The sequence below is a fragment of the Rattus rattus genome, chromosome 8 (assembly GCF_011064425.1).
Source record: "Rattus rattus isolate New Zealand chromosome 8, Rrattus_CSIRO_v1, whole genome shotgun sequence".
In the NCBI taxonomy this organism is placed as follows: Eukaryota; Metazoa; Chordata; class Mammalia; order Rodentia; family Muridae; genus Rattus; species Rattus rattus.
Window position 1 is genome coordinate 20624401 of NC_046161.1, and position 20773 is coordinate 20645173.

Sequence of the window (20773 nt, forward strand, 5' to 3'; positions counted from 1 at the left end):
ACCATACTTTATTGCTTAAACTGAGAGCGGTGCTTCAATAAATCCATTTTATTACTTTTAGTCACACTTTTGATATGCATAAGCCAGAATGGAGAATATTCTCTGCTCCCTGCAATTTTTATATAGTGAAATACTCTAGCAATACTAAAACACAACTGCCTTTCCCAGGTGCACTGTCTTAATTGAATCTTTGGAGATTGCTCCTGAGTTCTAACATTTTTGATTCTTAGGTCCTTTCTGCTTCATAATAGCACAACTCTTTACATTTTTCTTTCTGTCAAAACCTATGCTTAACTTTCTGCAACTTACCCATGTCACTATCAAACACGAGGAATAATAAGAACTTAAGTACATTGGGTTCCCAAACATCAAAATGAAGCACAGGGCTACCGAACCCTGGAAAACAGAAACCAAAATTACTCATAGTCATCACATACACTCATACTTTGGAGGCAGGTAGGTAAATTATGTCTTTACCATTTTTATTAGTATATATTTACTGTGCACAATAGATTCCATCATGATATTCTCACATAATAGGCCACATACTCTGATCATACCATATAAACCACTGACTATATAAATTTCACTCATGTAAATATTAATGTTCGATCAAATATAAATAGAATTTTCAAGTCACAGCCAGAACTGAAGTATTAAAATTCAAGTTTATAAATTACTTATAGCAGAACTTAAACTATCTTCTATGCGTTACCGTGGTTTCTAGAGTTTGAATAATGAAGTGACATAATGAGACAGTGATAGATATGTATTCCCTAATGATTTTTTGCATCATTTTATGTAAGATTTATTTTGCTATCATTTTTGTGCTTTTTAAGGAAGATGTGTTTGGAAACTAAGATAAAACGCAACAATATAAAATCTCGGTTGTAGACTTTTACGGTTGTATAGTGTTAACAGTGCCAGGTGTAAGGAGGAAAAGGCATTTCAAAATAATGGCAACATTATAGTGTAAAAATAAAGACTAAAGGGCTGGAGAGGAGGCTCAGCAGCTTAGAGCGCTGGCTGCTCTTACTGAAGATCCCGGTTCAGTTCCCAGCCCCGACATGGCAACTCTCAACTATCTGTAGCTACAGTCCCAGGAGATCTGAGGCCTTCTTCTTTACTCTATGGGCAATGAACACACTTAATGCATATGCATGCACGCAACAAACATACACACACACAAAAATAAGCACATCTTTAGAGAGGACAGTCCTTCTGCTGTACGGTTTACAGCAAAGGCACAGGGCAGCACAGCCTGACATGATGCTATTGATATCTTGTGCCTGAAATGCCATCCAAAAAGAAGTACCTCATAAAACAGAATTAGTTATGCTTTACAAATTGAGATTTTTTTAATAATAGACTTGTAATATTAAAAATGTTACCATGTTGATATAAATGATCTTCTGAAATTTGCTTGGCTCAATATACCCCACAACATACATGGGAAATAACGAAGCTATCTGAAACAAAAATGTAAAAGCACAAAAGTGAAAGAATTGTCAAAAATATACGGTTCACTAGTCATAAAAAAAGAAAAGAAATACCAGGGAACAGGCTTATTTTTGCTGCTGAGAGCAAAAAGGTTTGATCTAAATTTTCAGTGGGGAAAACATAGAAAAGTATAGACATACATAATGCACAGTATTCATTGGTTTTTATTATCACTACTATTGGTTTTTAGCAGGCCAATTAAAAACTAAGCTAAGTCCCAGGAAACAAAGGGAATTTCTACCTCTGACCGTGATATTTGGGGAATTTCTCTTCTGATATAGCCTTGCAAGACCAATATTGGATGAATTGTGATAATTGTGTCACAGATGAAAATAACAGCCTAACAGGCTTACTGTGTAGAAGGACACATGAGGAGAAAGATGCCTCCTAAATCCCAAACTCTGGTGTGAGGCCTGAAAGATCTACACTAGATGAAGATATACACTATATGAAGGAAGCTATAATAGAGGGAACAAACACTTTTGAATCATCTCACTCTTTGCCAATAAATTGAGATTTCTAGTGTTTTTTTTTTCCTGTTAGAAACAAATCCATTATTCTCTAGGAAAAATCATCACAAATTTAGCCTTAATCTAATTCTATATTACACATAAAAACAACCAGACAAATCAGAAGAACAGGTAACAGACCTACCTGCATTCAGAACCCACACACACCCTTGGTTTATATCCCAAAGAACCAACCCACTGCAACCTCTTCCTGCCCCCAAAGCATACCCCCGCTGCCATGCCCCCACCACCAACTGTATGGATATCTGCTGCTCAGATAGAGTCCTTGCCAGCCAGAAGAAGAGATAGGCAAACTTAGACAGAGACTCCAGGCTAGACCAGAGACTACACTGTCATCCAGATTCCAGATAGGCAGCCCACCTGAGACTTCTTCCACTCTGTCAATGCTCTTCAATACTATTCCTAATCCCCACACCCCTCCTTATCAATATGTTTCACCTCCCAATATAGGTGGACCAGAGGTCATCATAAGACCAAAGAGGAAACAGAAAACAAGAAACAAAATGCACATCCAACAAAGATAAACTAAATAATCAGCACCTATACCTACAATCAACCCAAATCCAGAAGCCTAGATGCCGGTGTAAGAAACAGAATCAACACCAGCAAGGGCAATATGTCAGCCCCAGAGCCCTCTGTCAGTCAAGTCCTGAATATTTCAATGCAACTGAAACACACACACACACACACACACACACACACACACACACACACACACACAAAGACAAGACCTTAAGGCTAACTTTATAAAGATGATAGAGGTCATTTAAAAGGAAATGAATAAATCTCATAAAGAAATCCAAGAAAACCCACAGAATGAGAGAAAATGAATAAATCTAAGAAAGCCAGGGGAAGAAAACACAACTGAAGAAAATGAATAGAATTATTTAAGATCTGAAAATAAGAAATGGAATCAATTTCCCAGAAGTGCTGACACACCTGACAACACAGGTAAGTCCCAAGAGAAACCTGCCCAGAGTCCTCAGGACACGGGAACCAAGGAACAGACAGGGACGGATCCTTCTGGGTTCTGTCGGCTCCCTGGAGCTGACCATGTGCTATAGCTCTCCATACCCAAATTCCACCTAGAGAGAGCTGGTGCTCTAGGAGTGCTGACACATGGGCTTACAAGGGGACAAGCCACAGCCAGAGAGAGAGAGCAAGACCAGCTGACACCAGAGATGACCAGATGGCAAGACACAAGTACAAGAACCTAAGCAACAGAAACCAAAGCTACTTGGCATCATCAAAGCCCTGTTCTCCCACCACAGCAAGCCCTGGATACCCAAAACACACCAGAAAAGCAAGATTCTGATGTAAAATCACATCTCAGGATGATGATGGAGGACTTTAAGAAAGATAAGTAACTCACTAAAAGAAATACAGGAGAACACAAGTAAATAGGAAGATGCCCTTCATGAAGAAATACAAAAATCACTTAAAGAATTACAGAAAAACACAACCAAACAGATTAATCTAAAGTTTAGATTAAAGACATCATGCCAGTGAAGGCAGACACAAGATAAAATGAGGCCTGTCATTGGATGAGAAGGAAAGGAGAGGGAGAAAAGGAAGAGAGGAGGGAGAAGCAACACAGAGGCAGACATGAACAATCTTCACCACCATGCATCTCTACATAGATACAGGTTGTTATGAATATTTCTTAAAGGATGGATTTCTATAGGTCAATTTATCCTATCCAGGTGGGTGGTTTATATCTTTATCAATTGGTTGTGAGTTTATTGCATGGATGTATTGTGGACTGAGAATTTAACATGTAAATCTGATTGTTGTGTTACAGTATATTGAGTCATGATTTCACTAGTAGTTGGGAGTTTACACTTTAACTACCAGGGGATAGTTGTTGGTAGTGTGGGCAGAGTCTATGACAGGGAGCTTCGGTAGTCCAATGCATGCTGGACTGCTAGGGCCCTGATTTTACTGGGTAGCTAGAACCAGAGAGTTTTCAGCTAACAGAGAATTGCTGGAAGAGATACTAATCAGAAATAAATTATGGTTAGTTCTATATGATTCCAGGATAAAAGGTTCTGCATTTTTTAATATTTAACACAACAGTGAAGGAATTGAAAAAAAACCATTAAGGATCTAAAAGTGGAAATAGAAACAATAAAGAAAACACAGGGGGAGACAAACCTGGAGATGGAAAACCTAGGAAAGAGATCAGGAGTCATAGATGCAAACATCACCAAAAGAATGTAAAGATAGAAGAGAGAATCTCAGGGGCAGAAAATACAATAGAAAACATTGACACAATAGTCAAAAAAGGCAAAAAGCTCCTAACCCAAAACATCCAGGAAATCCAAAACACAATGAGAAGACCAAACCTAAGAATAATAGGTATAGAAGACAGCAAAGACTTCCAACTTAAAGGGCCAATAAGTATCTTCAACAAAATTATAGAAGAAAACTTCCCTAACCTAAAGAAAGAGATGCCCATAAACACACAGAACTCCAAATAGATTGGACCAGAAAAAGGAATTCCTCCCATTACATAATAGTCAAAACACCAAATGCACAAAAAAAAAAAGAAAGAAAAAATATTAAAAGCAGTAAGGGAAAAAAGTCAAGTAACATATAAAGGCAGACCTTCCAGAATTACACCAGACTTGTCAAGAGAGACTATGAAAGCCAGAAGACACTGGACAGATGTCATACTGACCCTAAGAGAACACAAATGCCAGCCCGGGCCACTATATCCAGCAAAACTCTCAATTAACATAAATGGAGAAATCAAGATATTCCATGACAAAACCAAATTTACACAATATTTTTACATAAATCCAGCCCTACAAAGGATAAATGGATGGAAAATTCCAACACAAAGAGAGAAACTACTCCCTAAAAAAGCAGGAAGGTAAACTTCTTTCAACTAGCCCAAAAGAAGATAGGCACAAAAATATAAGTCCACCTCTAAAAACAGAACTAACAGGAAGCAACAACGACTATTAATTAATATCTCTTAATATCAATGGACTCAATTCCCCAATAAAAAGACATAGACTAACAGATTGAATGCATAGAGAGGACCCAGCAATTTGCTGCATGCAGGAAACACACCTCAGTGATAAAGACAGACACTACCTCAAAGTAAAAGTCTAGAAAAAATTTCCAAGCAAATGATCTCAAGGAACAAGCTAGGGTAGCCATTTTAATACCAAATAAAATTGACTTTCATCCAAAAGCTATCAAAAAAGATAAGAAAGGACACTTCATACTCATCAAAGGAAAGATCTACCAAGATAAACTCTCTATCCTGAACATCTATGCTACAAATGCAAGGGCATCCACATTCATAAAAGAAACTTTACTAAAGCTCAAAGCACACATTGCGCCTCACACAATAATAATAGGAGACTTCAACATACCACTCTCATCAATGGACAGATCATGGAAACAGAAACTAAACAGAGACACAGAGAAACTAACGGAAATTATGAACCAAATGGATTTACCAGATATCTATAGAACATTTCATCCTAAAACAAAAGAATATACCTTCTCAGCACCTTATGGTACCTTCTACAAAATTGACCATATAATCATTCACAAAACAGGCCTCAAACAGGTACAAGAAGATTGAAATAATCCCTTGCATCCTATCAGATCACCACGGATTAAGGCTGGTCTTCAGTAATAACAAAAACAATAAAAAGTCCACATACACATGGAAGCTGAACAACACTCAATGATAACTTGGTCAAGGAAGAAATAAAGAAAAAATGAAAGACTTTTTAGAATTTAATGAAAATGAAGGCACAACATACCCAAACTCATAAGTTTGGATACACAATGAAAACAGTGGTAAGAGGAAACCAGATAGCTCTGTGTCCCTCCAAAAAGAAATTGGAGAGAATATACACAAGCAGCTTGACAGCACACCTGAAAACTCTAGAACAAAAAGAAGCTAATACGTCCAAGAGGAGAAGATGGCAGGAAATAAACTCAGGGCTAAAACCAACCAAGTAGAAGCAAAAAGAACTATACAAAGAATCAACAAAACCAACAGCTGGTTCTTTGAGAAAATCAACAAGATAGAGAAGCCCTTAGCCAGACCAACCAGAGGGCATAGAGACCATATCAAATTTAACAAAATCAGAAATGAAAAGGGAGACTTAACAGAAACTGAAGAATTGCAAAAATATCATCAGATCCGACTACAAAAGCCTATATTCAACAAAATTAAAAATCTGGATGAAATGAACAGTTTTCTAGACAGATACCAGGTACCAAAGTTAAATCAGGATCAGATAAACCATCTAAATTGTCCCATAACTCCTAAAGAAATAGAAGCAGTCATTAAAAGTCTCACAACCAAAAAAAGTCCAGGACCAGATGGGTTTAGCACAGAATTCTATCAGACCTTCAAAGAAGACCTAATACCAATACTCTTCAAATTATCCCACTAAAAGAAACAGAAGAAACAGTACCCAATTCCTTCTATGAAGCCACCTAAACCACACAAAGACCCAAAAAAGAATGAGAACTTCAGACTGATTCCCCTTATGAATATCAATGCAAAAACTCAATAAAAATCTCAAAAACTGAATCCAAGAACACATCAAAACAGTCATCCATCATGATCAAGTGGGCATCATCCCAGGGATGCAGGGATAGTTCAATATGCAGAAATCTATCAACATAATCCACCACATAACAAACTCAGAGGAAAAGAATCCACATGATCATTTCATTAGATGCTGAAAAAGCATTTGACAAAATTCAACATACCTTCATGTGAAAAGACTTGGAAAGATCAACAATTCAAGATCCATACCTTGCAGATGATAAGATAGTCTACTTAAGTGACCCCAAAAACCCCACCAAAGAATTTCTACAGCTGATGAACAACTTCAGCAAAGTGGCTGGCTATAAAATGCACTCAAACAAATCAGTAGCCTTCCTCTAGTCAAAGGATAAAAAGGCTGAGAAAGAAATTAGGGAAATGGCACCTTCACAATAGTCGCAAATAATATAAAATATCTTGGGGTGACTCAAACCAAACAAGTGAAAGATCTATACAACAAGAACTTCAAGTCTCTGGAGAAAGAAATGAATGGAACTAGAAAATATCATCCTGAAACAACAAAAATCATGGAAACTGAACAATTCTCTATTGAATGACTACTGAGAAAAGGCAGAAATAAAGAAACTGAATTTACTTGAATTCAATGAAAATGAAGGCACAGTATACCCAATTTCATGAGATACAATGAAACCAATGGTAAATGGAAAGTTCATAGCACTTAGTGCCTTCATAAATTGGAGATACCTCATCCTAGCAACTTAATGGCACACTTGAAAGATCTAGAAGAAAAAGAAGCAAGCTTACCCAAGTGGAGTACATGACAGGAAATAATCAAACTGAGGCTGAAAATAATAAAAGAGAAACAAAGAGAACAATTTATAGGATCAACGAAACAAAGACTTGATGTTTTGAGAAAAATCAACAAGATAGGCAAACCCTTATCCAAACTAACTAAAAGACCAAAAAGAATATCCAAATTAACAAAGTCAAAAAGGTAAAGGGGTCATAAGAGCAGAAGTCAAGGAAATCCAAATAATCATATCAAATAAACAATTTAAAGAGACTTATACCTGAAAGGAAAGAGTAGTCATTAAAAGTCTTCCAACTCAAAACAGCCCAGAGCCAGCTGCTTTTGACCCAGAACTCTCTGAGACTTTCAAAGAAAAGCTAACACCAATACTTCTCAATTTATTCCACACAACAGAAACAGAAGGGACATTGCCTAATTCATTTTATACGGCCACAGTCACCCTGATAACAAAACCACACAGACATCCATCATAGAAAGAACATTAACAGACCAGTTTCTCTCCTGAACACAGATTCAAAATACTCAATAAAATATTCACAAACTCAATCTAAGAAGACATTAAAAAATAATAATAGTAAAAGTAAGCTTCATCCAACATATGCAGGGATAGTTCAACATAGGAAAAATCTGCTGGTAAAATCCATATAAACAAACTGAAAAAAGAAAATGATTAACTCAGTAGATGCTGGAAAATCCGTCGACAAAATCTAACACCTCTTCATGATAAAACTCTCAGACAGATCAGGGATGCAAGGAACTTTCCTAAATACAATAAAGGCTGATCAATACCAACAGTGAACCAAGCAAATTAAAGATTTGTATGACAATAACTTGAAGTCTTCAAAGAAGACATCAAAAGATGGAAAGATCTCCCATGCATGTGGATCAATAAGTGTAACATAGCAAAAAGGGCCATCTTACCAAAAACAAACTACAAATTCATCACAATTCCTAAAAAATTCCAACACAATTCTTAACAGACTTTGAAAAAAAATAATACTCAACTTCATACAGAAAAACATAAGCTCAGAATAGCTTTAAAAATCGTATACCTTAGAAGAACCTCCAATGGTATTACTATCCTTATCTTAAGCTGTGTTATGGTAACAAAAACAGCAAGGCACTGGCATAAAAACAGACAGGTTGATTGATGAATCAAATTGAAAGCACAGATGTAAAGCCACACACATATGGACAGATGGGTTTTGATAGAAGCCAGAAATACACAATGGAAAAATGAAGGATCTTCAACAAATGGTGCTGGTCTCACTGGATGTTGGTATGCAGAAGAATGCTAATAGTCATATCTTTGACCATGCACAAAACTCAAGTCCATGTGGATCAAATACCTCAACATAAAATGGGATACACTGAAATGATAGAAGAAAAATTGGGGAATATCTTTAAACACATTGGCACAATGAGACAATTTCCTGAACAGAAAAACAATCTTAGCAGAGGCACTAAGAGTAACAATTAATAAGTGGGACCTCATGAAACTGAAAAGCTACTGAAGTCAAAGACACCATCAATAGGACAAAATGGCAGCCTACAGAATGAGAAATAGTCTTCACTAATTCCACTGCTTTTTTTCCCCCTAGAACTTTCCCTTCATTTAGAAAATCCATTAAAAAATAGAATGGAAATGATTTTACATGAGATTGAAACTCCTGACCAAGAAGCCCGTGATAACCTTAGAAAAAGAACGTTAAAGGGTCTCCATTGGGAGGTCACGTGGTTTAAATTTCTAAATGACATGTCAATAAACCTCATTCATGTTTTTTTCTTTTTTTTTTTAATCTTAGAATCAAGATTCTTATACAAAGATGGTTATGCTGCTCAAGCAACTTAATTCTTCCCTGGCAAAGTAAAACCGTCTGAAAAATGTTAAAATGATGCCCTGAACATACCATTGTTACAAATGAAGGTATAAAAGAATAAGGTATAAAATAAGAGAAAAACAGGTCAGAAATTAGTGGAAGGAAGAGTAATGAACAAAGATAAAAAGATTATAAGTTGCTTTGCTCTCTTTTCCGAGAGCTCAAGCTTTTGCCTTATTCTTGGTTAAAAAAAAATAATCTTCAGGTGAACTCTAGTAAGTGATTGTCATTCATCATGTTATGAAATTTGTCACACAGGTTTAGGTGGTTTATTGTGTTGTACACTGCTGTCATTGCTGCTCTCCAATTCATTTTCCAAATGTTGAGTGGTGTTTTTCTTCAGACATTATTTGGCCAGAACAACTTTTGCCTGACTAAATTGGCTTTGTCTGAATAGTAAGCGTTTTAAGCAACGGAAGGGATGAGTTTTTCACAAACACCCAAGGAGGTCAGCTTAAATTTCTTCAGACCACACACAACTTTTGACAGAGTGCTAATATCCAAAATATATAAAGAATTCAAAAAACCTAGATAGACGTCAACAAACCAAGTAATTCAGTTTAACAATGATCGAGAATTACCAGGAGTCTGAAATGACTGAAAACACTTAAAGAAATGTTCAGCATCCTGAGGCATCATGGAAATACAAATCAAAATTACTTTGAGATTCCTTACACCTGTCATAATGGCTAAGATCAAAAACACAAGTGACAGCTCATGCTGGTGAGGATGTGGAACAAGGGGACACTTTTACACTGCTGGTGGGAGTGCAAACTTATACAGCCACTTTTGATTTCAATATGGCAGTTTCTCTGTAAACTGGGAACTGATCCTCCTCCAGATCCATCTATACCACTCTTGACATATATCCAAGGGATGTTCCATCCTACCAGGACACATGCTTAAATATCTTCATAGCAGCTTTATTCATAATAGTCAAAAACTGGAAACAACCTAGATATCCCTCCAACGAAAGATGGATAAAGAAAGATGTAGTGAATTCACATAATGGAGTACTATGCAGCGGTAAAAATAATGACATGAAATTTGAAGGCAAATGGATGGAACTAGGAAAAATCATCCCGAGTGAGGTAACTCAGATCCAGAAAACAAAGTACATACTCATTTATAAGTGGATACTAACTTTAAAGGATAACCATGCTATACTCCAAAGACTCAAGGAGGCTGCACAGGAAGGAGAAGGAGGAGGAGGAGGATGAGGAGGAGGAGGATGAGGAGGAGGGGGGGGAGGGGAGGGGGGAGGGAGGAGGAGGAGGGAAGGGGAGGGGGGGGGATGGGGGAGGGAGGGGGCGGGGAGATGATCTTGGGGAAGGGGGAGGTAGGGAAAGGGACTTAGAAGAGAGAAGGGAGATGTAACTGTGATCAGTATGTAATATATGAGAGAGGAATCCATGGGAGGTGGCGGAAAAAAAAGAAAAGAAAACCCAACCATCTACAGATTCAACTCAATCCTCACCAAAGTTCCAATGACATTCTTCACAGGACAGAAACCGGTGAAGCACATATTGAAGTAACGAAGGCCACAGAGAGCCATGGACGCACAACCGGATGCAGCACAGACAAAAGAATCACCTCACCTGACTTCAGACTCTACGATTGAGCCGTGGTGACAAAGACAGCAAAGCACTGCCACAAAAACCGGCACGTGGACCAATGACGCACAGCGGAAGAACACAAAGCAAACCCACACAGCTACGGAAAGCTCGTTTGGTCAAAACACACAACGCGGAATTTGGGGCTTCCAAGTTTCCCCTCTACTCTGTAGCGTCTTTCTGTGTGCCATGCTACATTCATTTCTTAACCCTCGGTAAAAAGTAAGCGGCCTCTCCTATAATTTTTTTGGTCTTTGAAATGAAAATAGAATTTAATTATTTCTCCCTCTCCCTCTCCTCCCTCTAGCTCCTCTCCTCTCAGGCACACCCCCTCCTCTCTCTTAAACTCATGGGCTCTTGCCGCCTTCTCCTTAACTGCGGTTGAGTATATCTATCTGCATCTATTCCTAAATATATTAACTCAACCTAGAATAGAACCTACTACTGACATGTTCCCAAACCAGGGTAATTTCTAGCTGCATTCTAAATACTTATAACCATAGATTAATTTTCTTCATCAAGAAATTTTCATTTTGAGGCAGAAGCTTCGTTTTTTTTCAGCAGACGAAGACCATTACAGAAAGGCATAGCGGGTCAAAATGCAAAGAACTATGACTGAGGGGTGCGCAGCCCTGATTGGTGCATCTACAATTCCTCTACCCAGGGTTCCAGAAACATCGCAGACATGATGGTGGAAGATTATAAGGGACAAAGGAGGAGTATGCTTGCAGTCACAGTGTGTCTTCTATGCATGACACAAAAGCTGCGACTGTGGTCTCTCAGCAATATGGCAGCTTAAACAAGATAAGCACAAAGACCCCAGTGGATATGCCATTGTCCGCGGGGAAATCGTTGTTTTTAAAGATTTAGTGGGAGAAAAACAAAAATTAGAACTATTATTTCACTACTTATACCATCCCTTGGCATCACCTAAAGGACTCTACATCCTAACACAGGATAAACTTGTGCTGAGCTTCTGGCTTTTATGCTGGTATTTGCCACATTCCTTTGCGGAAGAGGAAAGTGTTTTGTTAGAAGCAGTGTGGGGCTTCCACAGTACATGGAATTCACGGTGGGTGTGCAGTCCTGCAGGTGCGGGCACTCTGCTTTCTGCCTCCTGTGCTTAGGCTAGGGCATCTGGAGATTTTCTTTGTCCCAAGCCCTTGACAGCAGCAGAAGGAGAGACTCCAGGGAGTGAAGAGGACACAGTTGTTATCAGCAGGATGGACACATAGTCACATTGACTCAAATATTACAAAAGATATGAACTAATTGCATAACTCAGATTGAAAATCAGTGATATAAAGACAATTGAATTGTTAATCAGTGTTGCATAAATATGCCAGCACTATCATGTCTAAAAGGAATGTATATCTATTTAACTTGTTGTTCTACAAGTTCCACATCAGTAATCTTCTCACTTTCTACTGCAACAACAATCTCTCCAACATACATAGGGATTCCGAAGTGAACCTGAATGGAAACTGAAATCTAGCTGCCAACGTTCTTAGCATCTTGGAATGATCAAGGCTAAGGTCTTGTCAGATCAAATATTCTAGGTTCCTGGTGACTCTGTCATTAGATTGTCCTTTGAAATGTGAGCCATCTTCCTTTATATCCATTAGACAAAATGGTTAGGGGACATTACAAAAAATGTCCAGAGGGTGGGGGAACTTTGATTCTCCCCATTAATGCAGAAATGCAAACACATATGTGGGTGCCTGCTTCGGTGCAGCCTCCCCACTTATGTGTAACAGATGTAGTATGACCCTCATGTCGGTCCTGAACAGCTAGAGTGGTGGCTATCCCAAAAGCCGTTGCCTGTATGTGGGATATGTTCTTCTGGCTGGGCTGCCTTGTCTGGTCTCAGTGGGAGAAGAAGAGTCTAGCCTTGAAGAGACTTAAAGTGCTAGGGTTGGAGGAATATCTAGGGAGCACCACCCACTCACCAAAAAAAAGGAGGTAGGAGAGAGGAAGGATTGAAGAGGGGGTGACCAGGAGGGGACAGTGAGTGGGATGTAAAGCAAATAAGTAAAAAATTAAATTAATTAAAGAAAATTAAGCCTTTGCATTGCTTTGAATAGTCAGAAAATTACTAAGGTAATTTAGGACCCGTGTAAAGAGCTTCTTACATAGTTTCACTGCTACTACTTAATTGATAAATTTAATGAGGTAACAAGTTAAAATCTATCCTAGGGTCTGGACACATGGCTCTGTGGTTAAGAGCACTTGGCTAGTTTTCCAGAGGACCTGGAACACCAGCACCCACACAGCATATAACAATCAACAGTTAACTCCAGCTCCAGGAGATCCAACATGATGATTTTCTGGCCTCTGCAGGGACTGGATCCATGTCATGCCCAGAGTTACATGCAATTAAAATACCCACACATTATACATACATATATATGTATATATATGTATATATGTATATATATACTTCTATGCAAATACGACTATAGACGGATTTGTCTTACAGCTAACACTAATAAAGAGCTTTGAATCTTTTAACCATTCTTTAACTGCTCTGTGCTGACTGGGGTGAAGTCTTAATTCAGTATTTATGGAGAGTTAATGGCAGAAGCTTCACTTCCAGTATAGAGCACCACTGTTAGTGGGAAGGACCTACATGAGAATATTTATTGCCTAAAAATATCATTTTGCCCCTTTACTAGGCTTTACAAGTATAATTTCTTGCTATTAGTCACATAAGTATTTTAGGAAGAAGAATAATGGCTTCGATTCACATAAGCAAGATCTTGAATTTTTCTCCTCGTACAAATCAGAATAAAGATTGTATGATCAGCCCTTAACTTCATTGCCCTTGAGAGCATAAATGAAATCAGCTAGGGGTGGTAGTTGCCTCTGTTACCCCTGCAGTTGAGAGGTGAGGGCAGGAAAGTCGCGCGGTCCAGGCCAGCTTGGGCTGCAGAGTGAATATGGGGCTAGCCTCAAAAGCCAAACTAAGATGAGCATTCTACAAGCCTCTCCTGGCACAAGCATGTACACATGTGCTCGGTTTAGATTACAGTGAGCCCCCTTACCTGTGTAAAAAGTATAAACTGAGCGAACTGCCAAGGAAGCAGGAAAGCGACATTGGAGAAACAGAGCGCCATGTAGTGTTTTTTGTGGATGGTGGAGGCCCTTGATGGAAAAAAGTAACACGGTAAGTTCTGCTGTAAAGACAGCCAGTGGCTCAAGAACAAAGGAACCCTTGTTAAACCTTTTTTAAAAATCTAACTGAAATCCTCTTAACTTTTACAAAATATAATTTTCAAAATCAATTTACTAAAATTATTTAAAATGCTTAAACAATTAAAATGTTTATACCAAATTAGATGATTTCAAAAGTGTTGTACAATTTTCAGTAAATTAAATTATTTAAAATATAACATTAGCTCCTTATTTAAAAAATAAATGTTTGCCATTCAGTTTTAATCCTCCAGCCAAAGTTCAGAAAACAGGACGTGACATTAATCCTGTGTTCCTCATGGTGTCCACCGGAACACAGGGAAGTCTGTCCCACACCTGGTCAGTCACATGATTCAGAAAGCAGTGAGGAGAACCCCACATGCTGGTGTGGAGTGGGCCAAGACTTGTGGGGGACACAAAGCTATTTATTCGCACAAAACTGGTTTCAGTCAGAGTGCATGCCTTCAAGGCCAAGGTCCTAAATGTCTTGACTAGCACATTTCAGTGTACGAACTCCCTCACCCCCATTAGCCAGACTAATATTACTTCAGATGAAAACGCATCATCTCCTGGGAAAAGAAAGGATAGATAGCATCTTCTTCTGTAATTTTTCTAAGTATGTAATGTAATGAATGAACACTGAGACCTAAACTGGAGACAGATGTCCACATTCAAATTCAACCCCTAATGGTGGCACAGCAGGGAGCAGCCCTTGTGAGATCTGTAGTGATCTCAGGATTCCCACTCTGCCTTTATCCAGTCAGCTAACAAGTGCAGGCCTTAATCAATTGCTCTAGAGTGTGCCAAATCTTCTGTGGTTAATTATTTAAAATCAGCAGGATTCCTGCTTCTATGGGTACTTTTGAATACATACAAATGTAGATGCAGACATTTATGGACATGGGCATGATGCACAAGTTTAGAAGGAAAGGGGAGGGAGGGAGGGAAGGAGGAAGGAAGAGAGATGGGGGGAGCAGGAGCAGTGAAGACAGGCAGAGCAGGGCAGGAGGGAAGGGAAGTAGGGATTTTCATGTGAGGTGGAACCTGGCAAAGCTTAGTAAACTATCTGATTCCCTGGGAGTTTAGAGGAGATAATGTTCACGATCTCTCGGCGAGAGATTTCACTAATGCCTGTGAAATTTCTTCATTTAGCAAAGCTACTTATAGTACTCTGCCATTTTCATTTCTCAAACATCTTAAATGCTTAAAAACTTAACTCATATGAGTGTTTCCAAGACAATTCATCTGAAACTGGTTGAATTGTTAGAAACATCATTCAGACATGGATTAGATGTGTGTATATTTTCATGTACAACTTTCTCTCTCTCTCTCTCTCTCTCTCTCTCTCTCTCTGTCTCTCTCTCTCTCTCTCTCTCTCTCTCTCTCTCTCTCTGTCTCTCTGTCTCTCCTCTCTCTCTCCCCCCTCTCTCTCTCTGCACTGTGTATGTGTACACTCCTTGGGATTATATAAGATTTACAAGTGCCCAAATCCATTTGCACATGGAGCCCCCTTTTATGACACATATACTAATCTTATTCAAAGAGAATAATTTGGTGGGGGAAGCTGAAATATTTTAGCTTTGAGACCATAATGACGACTTGTTTCTCAGAAGCCTGTGAATGGGGCTGGAGTGATAACTTTTGCAGAAGACCAAGGTTCTTTTCCCAGCACTCACATGGTGACTCACAACCATAGATAGCCCCATTTTCAGGGAATGTGACACACTCTTCTGGCTTCTGTGGGCACCAGGAAACAGTGTGCGAATGGTGATGTGCACACATGTAGGCAAAATACTTTTTCACACAATAAAACCATAATATTACTATCTAGAAACTGTAAGGTAACCTTTTCAGAAGAGAAATAGTTTATACGTTTATGTTGATATTATTTGATTACTCAGTTTTAAAATAGTTATAAAACATAGCTTCAGTTTTATAATTGTGACTTAGTACATTAAAACATATTTTCATAAAAGGCAACATAATAGTTTATTTAGCTTTGCCTTATGGCTAGAGTTACCTGAGGATAGTTGTCAAAACATACATCTGAAGTACAAGGAATGGATAGGAGAAACTTTCCCGGAGAGGCGGTGTCCACATCACGCGGGTGGCCTGAATCCATAAAACACTGTTGGCATTATTTTCCATTTTATAGTAAATATTACCTAAATCTCGGGAGTTGGCTTACTTTCAGAGTTTTAACACTGGGCTCATCAGATTCTATTTCTCACTGCTCAGCATAGCTTCTGGTCCTTTGACAATCTCTCCTACGGCTATTAAGGGACGCACTATCAAATGTCATGTCAAACTCAGAAACAAGAAAAACCATATCGAATCACACACAATTAACCCAAAGGACCAAGAAACACACAGTGATAGGAGGATGAGGGTTACTGGCCCAGAGTACAGCACAGCCCTGCAGGCACGAGCCTGGCATTTGGGGCTTTGAGATACATGATGGGGCAAGGAAACCATTTTAACAGAAAGCATAGAGCATTTGCAAATAGCAAATCTATACACAGTTAGCTCCAACTGATATAGATATGCATCACCAGCTGTCAAGACTGGCTCTAAGTCAATCAGATAAACTCTACATGAGATAAATTTTAAAAGCAATTGAAAGTACAGGGAATTGCTAGTAAGGAACACAATAAAAATATTTTTAACTTTTTGTATACATACTTAGACTGTCCTAAGACACGTGGAACAACATTGCAAAACTTTTTCTATTCTGAAATTATAAAAATTTAAACGTAATATAAATTTAAATATAGCTTTTTAAATTAGAGAAATGTAAGATAATGGAATCCATAAGCCTAAGATTATAGAAAGAATTTAAGTCTTCAACTCCTGGTAAGAGTCCTATTTCTTTGTTAAGAGCCTCAAAAGTTAAAATTTTGTAAGAAACCAAACTTGTAAGCCTTGAAAAAATAGTTTGTATTCCAAACTTAACTTCAGCCTACCAAAGCCTCGCACACCCAAATAAAATGCAGATTATTGAGTGGCAAGGTATTGGTTTTCACATGGTACTGGTTTTAATTAGCGTATATTTAAAGCATTCTATGTGAGACTTTGTTTATTCTTTTAACTGGTTTTTGAATTAGCATACTATAACAGAGAATACAGACATTTTCTGCGTATAACCTGGGCCATTACATAGCACATGTGATCCCAAAACGTTAGTACTCAGATTCGCTCTCCTTACCATGCATTCAACATCTAATACAGAATCCAGAACCCAGAGCCCTGGAGTGAATTCATCACATCATAAAGTTTCCAGGAGCTCCTTCTGGCCTGGGTATGTCTGTTTGGGATGACTTACTGTATCAGGCCTGTTTTTGATTCATTATTTTGTTACAGAAAAAGGAAGAATAATTCAGTAGAAGCAGTGGGGAAGCTACTGAATGAAATGTGTGGATGTTGTTAGACCAATGCCGTTCCAACTACTGGGAAGAAGGACATGCAATTTCAATTTTGTGACTTGGACAAGTTCTCGAGATCTGTGTGTTTAATTTGAGGCTGGGCAGATGGATCTGAAGGCGAGAGGATTGGAGTTCAGCTCCTAGTACCCAAATAGTAGCTTACAAATGCCTATAACTCCAGCTCCAGGAGATATGGCAACCTCTTCTGGACTCAGGCACAGACATAGGCACATACACACACGAGCAGATGTGCACATACACAGGCTCGCATGTATGCATGCAGGCATACACAGTAAGTCTTTAGAATTACTGTATTGTAGAATCAAAAATCAGTTAGGAGGATTAAGATCTGTTAAGATTTGATGCCAAGTGTTCCTACCATTAAAACAAAAAAACAACAACTTTCAGAGCCAGACATTATATACCAGCAATATAATTCTGGCGCTTTGGTGGCTGATGAGGGAGAATCAGAAGTTTTGAAGCCTAGAGAACATAGTGAGACTCTGTCTCAAACAGCAAAAGGAGAAGAGAGATAGGTGTGTATTTTGAAGTGAGGCTTTAAAGACATAGTGACAGGGAACAAGTCACCCAGCTTCACCATGCAATAGACTTGGAATCTTGGCTAAGTCCTGTCACTCTCTACTTCATTTTCATAACTGTTAGGATGAAGATATCACTCGCCCACCAGGGTTTTATTAGGCACTGAATGACGTCGTGTATGTACAGCGCCTGACTGGGTGATTGCAATGCTACCATTTGTCAACAGAACATGTGTGTGTGAGACTAAGCACCAAACAGTTGGCAGTTCACATAATTTAGATTTTACTTACTTACAATTTTAGATTAATATGATTCTCATACCAATTTGCAAGGTAAAATACTTTAAGATACTACAGTCCAACACCATGTGATCATATTAGCTTAGCGATTATATTTCCTTGTTCGTACAAGCCACTCTATGTCTAAAAAAGAATTGAATAGGAAACAAACCTCTCCATGGTTGAAAAAGTAACAGGCTACTGTAATCAGACCTCCTAACTGACTCCCGCTGTAATAAAGAAGAAAGTACACAGTCATTCCATGCCTTAAAGGGGTAACAAATACTCAAGAGAGGAAATACGCAGACAAGCTGTGGAGCAGAGACTAAAGGTAAGGCCATCCAGAGACTGCCCCAGACATTATTGTGGATGCCAGGAAGTCATGCTGACAGGAGCCTGATATGGCTGTCTCCTGAGAGGCTCTGCCAGAGTCTCACAAATATAGATGTGGATGCTCGCAGCCAAGCATTGGACTGAGAATGGGGACCTCAGTGGAGGAGTTATAAAAAGGACCAAAGGAGCTGCACCAACCAATGAGTACACATGGAGGGACCCATGGCTTCAGTCGAATATGTAGCAGAGGATGGCCTTGTCAGTCATGAATGGGAAGAGAGGCCCTTGGTCCTGGGAAGGCTTAATGTCCCAGTGTAGAGAAATGCCAGGGCATGGAGGTGGGGGTTGGTGGGTGGGTGGGGGAGCACCCTCATAGAAGCAGAGGGAGGGAGGAGGGGTAGGGGCTTATCAGAGGGGAAACAGATAAAGGGGATACCATTTGAAGTTCAAATAAGTAATATATCCAATAAAAACTATAAAAAAATGCAACATACAGGTACTTTTCATAAACTTATCTCAAAATTAAAAACCATAATGTTCTGTGCTTAAAACACAAATAACTAAGCCATAAAAGTCCAATATTTCCCAAATGCCTGTGTAGTTGGTGTTTTAATACTGACTGTACAGGGACACAAAGTGTTCATGTAATATAATCTCAATTTTATAATCACATTAAAATACTTTCTAAATAAACTGTGAGCATAAAATAATTTTAACCATACAGCCTAGCACTTTTGTCTGTATGCCATTATATCAATAATGTAAATGGAGTCCAGTTTTGTCTTTTGAAATTAGGCTTAACTGAGGGACTAAAGCTAAAGGACTAACAGTTTCTCTTAGCACTAACTCTTAATTGTTTGACGTACTGAAAATAATCTGACGGTTGTGATAGCCAGAAGCTGGAAACAACCCAGATGTCCCATGACAGAAGAATGGATACAGAAAATGTGGTTCATTTACACAATGGAGTACTACTCAGCTATTAAGAATGAGGACATCCTGACTTTTGCAGGGAAATGGATGGAACTAGAAAATATCCTGAGTGAGGTAACTCAGACCCAAAAGGACATTCATGGTAAGTACTCACTTACAGGTGGACATTAGGCCAAAAAAAAAAAAAAGGTACAGAATACCCAGGATACAGTCCATAGAACTCAAAAAGGTCAACAAGCTGAAGGGCCCAAGTGAGGACACCTCAGTCCCAGTTGGGAGAGAGAAGAAAGCAACCACAAGGGAGGAAAGGGAGGGGCAGGGAAGGGAAAAGAGATGGGGGTGGGGGAAGAGGGGAACATGATCTGGTGTTGGATAGGGGGAAAGGACTGAAGCCCTGAGGGCCAGCAGAAAAAATGGAAACAGCTGACCTCAGGAGGAAGGAAGTTGGGAGGACATTCTAGAATACACCATAGACCTGGGAAGTGAGAGACCTTCAGGACTGAAAGAAGGGGTTGACCCTAGATAAAATGCCCTAGGTGGAAAGAGGAAACTTACTGAACCCACCTCCAGCAGAAAGACAGGGCATCAAGTGAGGGATGGGGTTGCTATCTCACAGCCTAAGCTCTGACCCATAATTCTTCCTGTCTGAAAGAACTGCAGGTATGGAAATGGAGAAGAGCCTGAGGAAAAGAAGGTCCAGCGACAGGCCCAAAGTGGGATCCAACTCAAGGCGAGGTCCCAAGACCTGACACCATTTCTGAGGCTATGGGGCACTCACAAAAAGGGACCTATCATGACTGCTCTCCAAAAGACCCAACAAGCAGCTGAAAGAGTCAGATGCAGATCTGTGCACCCAAGCAATGAACTGAAGATGCTGACCCCTCTGGTTGAATTAGGGAAAAGCTGGAGGAAGCAGAGGAGGAGGACAGCCCTGTAGGAGGACCAACAGTCTCAATTCACCTGGACCCATGAGATCTCTCAGACACTGGATCACCAACCAGGCAGCATACCCCAGCTGACATGAGGCCTCCAACACATATACAGCAGAGGACTCCCGGGTCTGGGTTCAGTCAGAGAAGATGCACCTAGCCCTCAAGAGAGGGGAGGCCCCAGGGAGTTTAGAGGTCTGTTGGAGTGGGTAGGGTGGGGACATCCTTGTGGAGACTGGGAGGTGGGAGGAACAGGGAGGAGTATG

At 39.3% G+C, this 20773-nt stretch overlaps 1 protein-coding gene across 1 annotated transcript in view; it reads right to left on the minus strand.

The window, feature by feature from the left end:
- Dpy19l2 (dpy-19 like 2) overlaps positions 1-20773 on the minus strand; it is a 105516-nt gene that overhangs the window by 58675 nt on the left and 26068 nt on the right. The window contains exons 7-11 of the mRNA XM_032910202.1: positions 18485-18542; positions 16093-16184; positions 13925-14024; positions 1392-1469; positions 310-396 (exon numbers count right to left, since the gene is read on the minus strand). Of these exons, the coding sequence (XP_032766093.1) occupies positions 310-396; positions 1392-1469; positions 13925-14024; positions 16093-16184; positions 18485-18542 (415 nt within the window). The remainder of the gene's footprint in view (positions 1-309; positions 397-1391; positions 1470-13924; positions 14025-16092; positions 16185-18484; positions 18543-20773) is intronic.